The 12019-nt window shown below is 41.2% G+C and overlaps 1 protein-coding gene across 1 annotated transcript in view; it reads right to left on the bottom strand.

Moving 5' to 3' along the window:
• The window catches only part of STX1A (syntaxin 1A), a 443582-nt gene that overhangs the window by 116585 nt on the left and 314978 nt on the right, over nucleotides 1–12019 (bottom strand). Inside the window, exon 5 of the mRNA XM_086954690.1 lies at nucleotides 7146–7254. Within this exon, the coding sequence (XP_086810816.1) occupies nucleotides 7146–7254 (109 nt within the window). The remainder of the gene's footprint in view (nucleotides 1–7145; nucleotides 7255–12019) is intronic.

The following is a 12019-nucleotide window of genomic DNA, read 5'->3' as shown; positions in this document are numbered from 1 at the left end:
GTGACACTACTAGAGAACTCTGAGCTTCACTACAGCCTATACCTTCTAGACTTAGAGACATATGGCAGTCACTTACAGAATATCTCTTAACTGTAGACCAGGATGGTGACCGAGGTGTGAGGCTTGGTGCCTTCTCTACCGCAGCTGTGACGTATTCGTGAGGTAGGTGGCCCCTCGTCTGCATTGCATTGATTTGATGTGTCATATTATTTTTAGTGTGCTTGTTTTTTTGTGTTTTACATTTGCCTCCCTGCTACTGCTTTTCCCTCTTTGTTTTTTACCCTCCCCTCTACATGTATTCTGTTCACATTCTTTTGAGTGTCTTCCTTTTTGTTTGTTAATAATTGACTTGTAGCATCTGTACTTTTTTGTTGCAAAATTATAAATAAAGTTTTTAAAAACAATATATTATTCATAATTTTTGAGGTACATTGTTGCCACACCTGCAACCTTGCCGGTGCTACAAAGTGAGTGGGGAAGTCTGTGTTTTCCAATCTAAATTGGTCTTTTTCGAAAACATGTACCATGTGGCAAATATGATACCTGCCGATAGGGATTGCAAATGTGGCTACACTTTTACTCTTTATTAGGAGAGTTGAGATGTCAATCCATGAGTGAAGTGAATTGAATGATAGTTCTTTAACAGTTAATTGCCATCCCTCATTTCCACTCACAATCCATAGACAGGCATCTTGGGTTAGACTCCCTCTCTCCCAACAATTCAACTTCAAACCAAAACCAAAATGGTTATGGGCCTCTAACTTAGATTCCATAAGTGGAATTACCAGCTCACAATTCCTCTCTAATTTAATTCTACTGGGTTTCACTTTGTCCGTTAGTGGGAGGACCAGGGAATTTACATCTTACCTATTACCAGCCATGAAGTCTCAGTAGCTATACTTTGATGTGTCTCTGGCTTCAAGACCAAATCACTCTCCCCGAGTGAATCATGAGCCTCTGCAAATGTAATCTAATGTTGCTCTGGTTAAAAGTCCATCAGTGAATTTAATATACTCCCAATGTTATGAACCTTAAGATAACCAACTACTTGGAGATGCTATACAGCCCTCACCCTTCTTTCTTTTCTTCTAGCCCACTCCACTATGAGCCTTCAGTCATCAGTTTTCTTCCCCTTAGGTTTTGACCTCTCAAACACTTTCATGATAACTCATTTTTCCTTCCATGCCTCGGTCTGTCTCCTTTCAAAACATTTTCTGTCGTAGCTGCCTTAAAAAGCCAGAGCATCTGTTTTCCAGACTGACATCTGTTTCTTTTCTGTTCCACTTACACTTTAGCCTCATTAAGAAAATCCATCCACATATCCAACTTTTTACAATGAGCTCAGTGATTATCATGCTTAACTGTTGTCTATTGGTTGGCATTGGTGGTGCCAGTTCGTGATAGCAGAGCAGATAGCTGTCCATGACATACTTGTGATCCGTCCTTCTGTAGAGTTCTTTCTTTAAGTGTGTAAGACAACATTTGCACCATTTGCCTCCTGTTGTTCCGACTCATCATAAGAAGCCTGTAAATGCCCACAGAAAGATCCTTCTTTCAACACTGCTTTGAAGAGGTTGTTGATAAACTCAAGGAGATCTTTGTCATCGTCTTTAATACTGCGTTCTCTGATTTCATCTCTTCGGATCCGTTCTCCAGGTCTTCACATTTCTCCATTAAATTTCTGTTTTATGGTGTGCATCCGTTGAATCTCTGTTTTGAAGATGTTCTTCCCAATGTCCTTGCCTAACTGTATGAGGTGTTCAGTCATGAATTTTTCACATCAGTCAAAACGAAAGAAGATCTTCTTTAGTGAAATTGAGCTATGTTTTGGAAGCCATCCTCCCCTCAGTTGTGCCCTTGTAAGCAGAATTCCTCAATGATCTGATAGGCTCAACTTTTTCCAGCATGCACTGTCTTGTTTCAGATAGACTGGCATGTCCACTATAATGCTATAGACACTTAATCCTTATCTTTATTTCTGATAAGTATAGATATATGTATATATATATATCATCTGTCTGTCTGTGACGTTCACTGAAATGAGAACTGCGTCCCTACATGACACCTTTAATGATATTCTGATATATGTATATATATAAGACAATATCCCCAATCTTGACTCCTTATGAAATTTGGATTGCTGCTACATTGGTATATTTCACAATGGGGCATATAATTCCATACTAAGTCAGATATGGGTGAGAATGCGGCATACTAAATTTAAGATATCTGTACAGGCCCTATGATCCCTGCATTCTTTTCCATCTTTGTATGTAGGTAAGAAAATCTCCCTTAATCTTTCTCTTTTCAAATTAAAATATTTTATTATTTTTATCATCGTTCCTGAATTATATTCTTTGTATTAATACCCTTTAAAGATTATGAAAGATGAGGCAGGGTGCTAAATATCAAGACTCAAATATCTGTTCTATTTCTGCTCTCATCAAATATTTACTATGTAGAAGTCCGCTCTCTATGCCGATGACTATTACGACACAAATTACCTCCCATATGTTAGTATATCATATGTATTCGTAAGTGTTTAGACTCATCGCTACGATATTGGTTTGCCAACTATCTTTATAAAGCTCCCACCATGCGGGGTTTTCTGTGTTGGTTTCTTTATAAGCCCGTTGTTTATTTCAAAATTTTTATAGATCGGCCGAGTCGTCTCTTTTGGAAGTCTGTTGTTTACAAGTATCATGGCGGATCGGCCCATTCGCCCTTTTTGAAAGTCTGTTATCGATTTTTACAGTCTAATCGCTTCACTGCAACAAGCCACATGACCAATTAGGCGCAGCTTCCCTAATTCACCGACGGTTAGTTAAAAGCCAAACGCCAGATAGCAGTTGCTAAACTTTTTTCACCAAGAGATACGTTGCTAGCTGCCCCTGGTTTGTGTCATCGATTAAATATTAAAAGGTAAGCGTCAGTGCATTGCACAGTTCGAGCCTCTAATGGTTAGACGAGGACGAATCCTTCGTAAAATTAGTCTTTTATCTTTTACAGTATCTTAATATCCTCACATAGGGAGGATCGTTCTCTAGAACATCTAGAAATGTCTGCATTACCTATATTATTATCTTGAGGTAAGCATCACTTCACAAATTGAAGTTTCAGCATGCATATGAATTAGGACTTTTTGTAAAATATGTCTTCGCTCGCCATTATTTTGCCTACAGCAATCTACTATCCCCACATCAGGCGGATCGTCTATTGAACTTTCTAGAAGTACGTGTATTCGTGTATTTGTTCACATACCAGGAGGCACGTGCCAACATTAACATCCTCAGGTAATGGAAGGATTAGGACTGTCTCCATTTTCTGTTAGCCTGTCCAAGAGATAAATATATTCTTAAGGCATTCTACCTTTTTTCCATTTCCCAGATTTTATCTACGTTTGGTAAACATCGTGAAACCGCATAAGACGTCAACTAACAGATCTATAGAGTCTTAACTTCATTTGATATCAGCGATTCAATGCGAGTGCTTTAGGTAATTAGTCACTTTTCAATTGCGATCGTGGACATGCTTTGATTAAAAAAATAATTTTAAAAAGAGAGAGGAAAAATATAGTTACTTCTTTAAAGAATGAATATCTGTGGTCTTTATATTTTTCGCTATATCCAATCTGGACTGCATTTTTTGCATATCTTGAAGGCCGTCCCAAGTTAAAATCAACGTCTTTTGAAAATCACTAAAATATAAGGTAAACCGCTTTCTATAATCACTTAACTGGCGTCATTAGTGACAACCTGAGTAATGATAGAGTGTTACCAGAGTAATTGCCATCCTTTGCTGATAAATCCCTTGTCTATTTTTCGTGAAATAGGATAATAATATATATGGTTTCTTGCAGAAGACTTAAAATCAATAATAGTGTTTTTCTCATAAAATAGGACAACAAGACAGAATGTTGCTCGAGGAAGACCAATAACTTAAAACACAATACAATATATTTAGGAAATCATAAACAACTAAGAGAACCATCCAATTGCCCCAAGAATTTATCGTATCCCTACCAAAGACAGTATTAAACAAATGTACTTATATACAATGTATTTATCTTTTCAGAGAGCTTTCTTCTAATTATATGAAAAGCGGAAACCAAAGTCTTTTGAGTTGTTCATACTCTGCGACTTAGTAAGTACTCTTATCAAGGAACTACAATGTAAAATAAAGTATACACTCTCTAATAACAGAATCGCTTCAGTTACCTAAAAACCCTCTATATTTGGAAACTGGGAAAAGTCCCACTGTGTAGGTATCATCATGATTTTATTTAAAAGGTGATATCAGCAATAAGGAGACCTTGAGCAATGAGATAAAGAAACTTATAAGACTAGATGTTATGTTATGTTATGTTATGTTATGTTATGTTATCGGATTCTTCTATAGCGCAACAGCTACTCCAGAAGGAGTGTCCCGGCGCTTTGGCGAAGAAGTCCTTCGGGGGTGGCAACATAACTGCAAAACATAAGGAAAGGCGGGGGCTTATCTGGTGAAGAGCCAAGTTTTTAAAGCCTTTCTGAAAGACATCAGGCTGGGGATCTGTCTAAGGGACAGGGGAAGCTCATTCCAGGCACAAGGAGCCAAGTGATGAAAAGAGCGACCGCCTTGTCTGGCGCGTTTAATGGTCGGAAGAACCATTTTAGACAAAGAGGCGGACCGCAAGGCCCTGTTAGGTTTGTAAAAGGCAAGACGTTTCCTGATGTAGCTAGGGCCAATATCATGAAGGGCTTTGAAGGTCAGCGTCAGACTTTTGAAAAGGACCCTCTTGGCTATAGGAAGCCAGTGCAGTTCCTTTAACAGGTCTGAGGCACTAGCGCGTCTAGGGAGCCCGTAGATAGCCCGGGCAGCTGAGTTTTGGACTACTTGAAGTCTCCTCACAAGGTATTTGGGGAGTCCTAGATAGAGGGCATTAGCGTAGTCTAATCTAGACCCAACAAGTGCTTCAACAATGACCCTTCGATGGTTAATTGAGATCAAGGGGAGAAATTTTCTGAGCATCCGAAGGATCCCGAAACATTTCCCCGAGAGACAGGATATTTGAGGCCCAAAGGTTAAATCATTGTCGACAATGATTCCTAGATTTTTTGCCTTGACACTTGCGTTTGCAGGAGGAAAAAAGTCTTGCGGCCACCAGCTTTTCCAATTTGGTTCAGTGGCGCAGCCAAAGAAAAGCAGCTCCGACTTGTCGGAGTTGCATTTTAAGCCGTGTCCTCTGAACCAACCAAATACTGCCTCTAGGCAGCTTCTGATGCGAGTCCCGTCAAACACCTCATTCTTATCAGATGTGAACAAGAGCTGGGTGTCGTCAGCGTATGACACGATCTGAGCGCCGAACGACTCCGCCACCTCTGCAAGGGGGGCCAGAAAGATGTTAAAGAGCAGGGGGCTAAGAATAGACCCCTGAGGGACCCCTACTTCCAGAGGTGCCATGGCGGCGGAGTGTGGAGGCGCCCAGATATTCTAGTTAGTCTTTTGCTGCTTGTTAAATATGAGAGATTTATAATTGCTGACGTCGATAGTTCGACATAAAAGTTTGTGTATAATCATTTATGTATCTCTAAAACTTTTTTCAAAATATATTTATAAGTATCTACTATGTATATTTTTTTATATTTTATAGGTAATACGTGGCTGCTCCCGAAGAAGGCGCTGGTCGCCGAAACGCGCGTCGACAAAAATATTACGCCACTGTGTTTTTTATTGAAAAATAGTCTTTTAACAAAATATTGTTTGTATAAATTCATGATCTTTGTTGTGGATGTACTGTACTTTTGTTACTGAACTATACATCTTTTTAAATAACATGTTATTATGTATAAACTTTCGACTGAATTAATAAAAAGCAGTTTTTTAATATGTCATTAGTATTTTTTCTCTCCCTACCGGTATATTTGACAAGCAAATAGGAAATTGCCTAGGTTATTATCTCACATGATGTCCACTGCATTTGACAGCATGTTATGTCTCTGTTACCCTCACACTCTCTAATGCCTATATATTATTTTTCTGCATAGTTCTGGGTGTATTTATAGATATCACTCATTTTTTAAAAGGAGCAGTCAATCTGTATACTGTGAAATTACGGCTTTTAGTACTAGCTGTGTGCAGAATCTGCTGCTCTTTCTAGCCCTCATTCAGCTTGTTTTCCAAAGCTGCCTCTTCCTAATGGTGCCATGTCTTAGAGGCCTCTATAGTTGATTGATTTCTTGTTTCCAACTGGCTGCCTGATACCCCCTGGTGACCTCTAAAGTATTCTCTACCTTCTCAGTGAGATTCAACACCATTGACCATGTCAAGCAGGGGAGAGCCACACAGGCCAGCTACAGAGGCAACCAGTGCTTTTGTTGTTGCACACTCACCTTTTATGCTAGATGCGGATCCTTCATTGCTGTCTTTTTCACATGTTTTTCAGGGTGCCATTTCAGTGTTCTCTGCAAAGCCTTCTTCTAACCTCTTCCACGCCTTGACATCACCAAATCTACTACTAGCCTAAAACCTTCAAGCAGTGCATGTGGAGTAGAATCACCGATGCTCAAAGGGGATTAAGGTGGCACGCTGCTCTGCTCAGTTTGCTTCTCAGTTCTGGGCACTATTTTGCTTCTCCAATGTGTGTGTGCCTCCCTGTGTGTTCAAACCCTAAAGTGACTGCTACGGTTGTCCATTGCTGCTTCCTATATTTGCATGCCCCCCACAGTCAAGCAGCACAAAGAATCCACAGCCTAGGTCTGTGCCAGGCCAGCGCCAGACGCGCCGCATGGCTCCTGGCATGGTCCGAAGTCTCGAGGCTTCCTTTGTGAGATAAGATAAAAACTTGAGCTACTAATAGTTCATATTTTAAAACACAAGAGTAGTAGCGGTTGAAACCAAATGGAACAGCAGATGATGGCACAAATGCCACCTGACATCTGGCCACGGATCATTTAAGTTAACTTCATATTATGTCACTACTGGACGCAACAGTTGCTTGTCGCTGAACCAGTTTGTTTTCTGGGAGTGCTTGGCTCCAGCCAAAATGATATCGTGAACCCTCTTGTTCTGTTTACAATCCATTTACAGCAACGACACACCACCCACATTTGACCCCCTCACTGCAGAGTGCCACAACCCTGGGTTGAAAAGGATCTTCCACTCACTGATCTCCAGCTGCCTCTGGATCCTGCCCTTGCATCTTTCTCTGTAATCCGACTGCGTCGCGTTATACTCGGACATCACTTCAACAAATTTACGTGACAACGTGGAATGCTGTAAAGAGGAGAGAAAACGCAGGTAATGTTAATGTATCCAAAATACATGTTGGAAGCTGCTGAAGACAGCTGTGATTAGAGCTAGAATCTAGATGTATGGAAAAGAAACGGTACTAACTAAAAGCCCTGGTTTCACATCAATTTTTGTTTAAATCTGTTTTATTGATTTTATACAGTTTTCTGAGGGTTGACATTTGACATGTTATGTTTTGTCAAACAATAAAGACATATGTAAAACACCATAGACATCTGTTAGCTGTCAATGTCGGTCCTTGTATAGTACCGGCTATACAGTATTCATCATACATGATCTATTCGTCAAGATAGTTATCCGTTGAGAAACATTCACATTATACATCTTTCAGTCATCGCTACTCAGTATGCAGAGTTACAGATAGTTACAGTTATATCAAAATTGACCATGTACAATATTCTGCAAGAGTTTTCTAGCTTTGTCGCAAAGCAAGGGTATTTGGAATTTGAAAATCTTTGTGAAACTTGCTGGAATGTGATTTTTAATTAGGATTTAGAGATGACATCTTTGTGAAATGTTGTAGTCTTTGATTGTCAAAAATATTTAAAAGTTGATATTTTGAGAGTCTGAAAAATGCAGATCGTTGATTGTTAAATATTTACTAAGGGCAAGTAATTGGCAAAAAGTTTCTCCCAACAGAATTGTTCATTCCTTAAATATCTAATTCTCAGAGGCAGCAGAACATGTTAACAGACGTTTCTAGTGTCTCACATGCACAACACTGCACCGATATTATGCATTTGGCAAAGCAAGGCGTCCCAAAATAAAAACACACTCCTGGCACATACTAAAGCTCCGATACAACTGACATCATTAGAAGGTTCACCCGCACAACTGAGCAGAAAACACACTTTAAAGTAACATATTTAGAAATGTGAATGCTTTTAGCAAAATAAAGGGACTCATTTCTAGTTTGGCAGAGAGGGCACTCAGGCGTAAAGGTGAAGGAGTACCCTCTCCACCAAACCGCGGGCTGTCCCCCTAATTTAGAATATGGTGGACCAAAACTATGTCGCCGACGGGGCCTACTCTGCCTCGGTTTCGGATATACTTTTCCAATGGGCTAATGGAGTACTGAGAATTGGAGGTTAGCCATCCGACCGACCGCCCACCCAACTTAGACTGGGTGATTGGATGTCTTTTTTTTGCTGGCTGATACTGACAGATAAAACCTGGGTCAGGGCTCTTTTTTAATTTCAACTCTCTGTGAAGGGCTGGAAATGTTCCCAATGGCTGCTGGTCAGTCGTACTGGTGGAAGGGGGATGCGAGGGTGGGGGGGTAAAGACAGCTATCTCACGCACCAGTGCCTGCTGCTCGCCCCAATTCTGACGGCCCCCATTTACAAGAGGATAGCTTCTAGTTTGCAAATGGAGTACAATGCCAAAGGTTTGTGACCACAAGTGCAGTCACACATCTTGGATACATTGCATACTGCCTTGCAAAGGCGTAGGGAGTGTCTATTACATGCACTCTGTCATTTGCAACTCACTATGGGTCTTCATTCATTGTGACACACTGTTCTGCGCTCGCACAGCCAGTGAGTTTGAAAAAAAGCAGGACTTGCATCCACAAGATAGTTGTGTACATCTGGCAATTTGCAATCGCTTTTCCCATTTCTTACTCGCTAGCTAAAAGTGTTGCTTCAGAGACAAACAAGGAGAGCGTGGTAAGCAAAAGACATAGCCCGTTTTAATAGAAGTAAAAGGCGTAGCTCCTCTTCATTTAGCAAAGAAATTACCAGATCTGCAATTGGTCTTGGCTTGACCACAAAATGTAGGTGTCTTTACCTCTCCCACTCGTGGTTGGCCTCATGGTGCTCAATGTTGCATCGTTCATATATCTTGATGTCAGGATCTTTGAGTACCTCTCAGCAGTGAAGCACCCCTCGACAAGGATGACTTTCTAGATGTCAAGGACGTCGCCATCCTTCAGGATGTCATCATCTTCAATGCTTCAAAGTCAATAACCCAGAATCCAAAGAGCCTAGATAAGGCTCAGTACTATGTTTATGTCTCCTTAACCTCTGCAGATGTTGGCACCATTCTTACCCAAAGGAAGGTGTGCGACAACCATCTTAAATTAAGCCATTTTGGTTACTGCTCATATAGCTCTACTACTTCTACAAGGCAAAAAGACACCAACAACATCAAGAGAAGAGGCATGCTGATAACCAATCAAGAGATGTTGGTTACATATCTGATGCCACAGAAACATAACCAAGAACACCTAAGAGCCTTGGCAAGCCCAGCCATGCAAATGCCGCCAGAAGGAGAAACATCATATAGAGGTTAGACCTGTAGTAGAACTAAATCGGGAAGACACTATCCTGATACGGATTCCTCTACAGATAGGCTGGCTCAAATTCAGGACTCTATTTCTTTTCCCCAATGGGCGATCTTGTGGGTTTTCTTTAAGTCCAACATGGCTTGCTTTGGGTAAATAGTTGATTTGCAGATATTTCAATGTGGTACTTACACCAATGAATTTTCAGGTGTGGATGTTTGCCATGGAGTGGTTTTGCCACCCCTCTTGCCCAAATGTATTTTATGTTTTATTTATGAGGTGTTCCGTGTTCTGCTTCTTTTTCATTTACGGGTTCTACCTGGGATATGATGGTATGTTGATAAGCATCTGGCTGAACCATGCCACAGCTTTTGAGGAATAATGGTCTTTGTTGACACCGTGTCTGGTGCCATGAAAAGGGCACTATTTAGTTATTTTAGGGGGTTCTCAATGTGAATTCTCAGGGCAGATAATGCTGCCAGGCCTGCAAGGTCCTCACGGAGGCCATATTTTTGATTATAAGGGAAGTTGGGGATGGATGGTGACTTTTGAGACTGCTTCCAGTGGAGTGTTTTGTCTGTGTGATAAGCAGCGTGATATCAGCTATAGCCAGCAGGGAGAGGCACGCCCCCTTCGTAGGCGACATCAAGGTCTTTATAGATATATTACATGGTGTGATGTTGTGAGCAGTCTAGTAGCTGGGTGGGCAGAGTTAGTGGGTGAAGGGAAGAGGAGGAGACTGGGAAGGAAAGGGCAGTTAGTGTAGGGACAGGGACGTGAATGGAGGCAAGCAATAAAGCTCCTATAAATATGTATCCATGTGTATGTCGTTATTGAAGTCACGACACGACACATGGGAGGTTGAAATTATCAGGGACAATTATATTAGCAGGACGAGTGGAGGCTGCCATGTTGAGGTTAAACCCGGTGTTAGAACTGGATGTACGATAAGTAAAATAAAAAATGACACTGTGTGGGAGTGAAGGGAAAGCGGCAGGAAAGGATTGTTAAAGTACAGAGCATTGGTTGATGCTGGAGTGAAAAAGGTGTGAGCTCCTACAAAGTGCCCAGTATCTCATCTCAGTTGCATTTTCCAAGCATGGTTTTCCATAAGTCTTTTTCTGAAGACTAGTCAGCTTATAGGCCAATATAGGATACGCACCTGGATCGTGAACTTTAAACATTTCCAGAAACAGCGTGATAGTTTCCCATAAAGGCTCTACCTCCCTCCCTCCCGCTCCTCCACCCATCCCCACTTATAAGGCCAGACAGAGAATGAGTCAGACCAGACGCTTTGTCCTCTTGGATAAATCAGGTTTACATACAACAGCTTTTAGAAAAACATGTATTCTTACCAGATTCCCACACTTGAAACAAAGGCTAAAAGCGTGGGAGTGGATGCACCGTTCAAATTCATGATCCGATGAGCGTCATTTCTCGGTGACTCTCTCTCCCATGCATTTGGTGATACCTGTAAGTGACTGTCTCCCAAACATACCAATCTTGAATCTAAGTGACCAATTTTGGATTCTTCCCATCAGCCTACCTGTCTGTCATAACCACTAAAATAACAGTAACGCCACAAAGGAAAAAATGTAAAATGTGAGTTCACAAAATGGGACAATCTATTGCCTCGATGAGAGAATGATGAAGGACATGAGACAGTAGAAGGCAGGCCTCATTTTGGAAAAAGTGAAAGGTACAACAAAAGATTCTAAATGATCTGATTCAAGTTTATGAGTATGACAAATCATGACCTACCTGTAGGTAGCAACCTGAGCAGATGAGAAGGCAGGGAGAAGGAAGATATTTACACAGATGACACTAAGCTGGGCCAACATCTCCCAAGTATTCTAAATCAGATCTCGGAAAAGGGTAAATATGCACACCAGCTGGTGGTATTTAGGATTGCTGAACTTGTGCATGAAGACAGCCAGCGCTGGCATTGGCTGAGAATCAGACTGATCATGGTCTTCTGTAGTTATGATATTCTTGAACTGAAAGTGGGCTCCTGGCATGGCCCAGTGAATTGTCCTGAGAGTCTTGATTTAGTGCATTGACGCCTGGACATATATAGAATTATTGATGGGTAGCAGCAAATTACTAGGACGTTTTTCACTGAAGGGTTCTGAGTGATATCAAAAAGACAACGAGAGTGAAGCTCGAGTTGTCTATGATGTCCCACAGAACCCGGAAGCTAAAAACCCATCTATAATTGTATGTTATGTATGGCCCCCCAAATCATCAGCCCTTGCTTTCAACTGTCAGAGTCAGACGAGGTATGAGGGAGCAAAACATACCTTGACCTCATCTCCCAGACCCAACTATCTCCCTTCCTTAACCAGCCCCTCCACCTCTCCTGCTTTCCTCTCCCCTTCCACAGCTGTGCTTTCTACTTTCAGCAAAAGCAAACAAGCAGCGCTGCGCTCACAGAGTGCTTTATCA

This window comes from Lissotriton vulgaris, chromosome 2_1 (assembly GCF_964263255.1).
Source record: "Lissotriton vulgaris chromosome 2_1, aLisVul1.2, whole genome shotgun sequence".
In the NCBI taxonomy this organism is placed as follows: Eukaryota; Metazoa; Chordata; class Amphibia; order Caudata; family Salamandridae; genus Lissotriton; species Lissotriton vulgaris.
The sequence above is the reverse complement of the archived record's forward strand: the minus strand, read 5'-3'. Positions and strand labels throughout refer to the sequence as shown.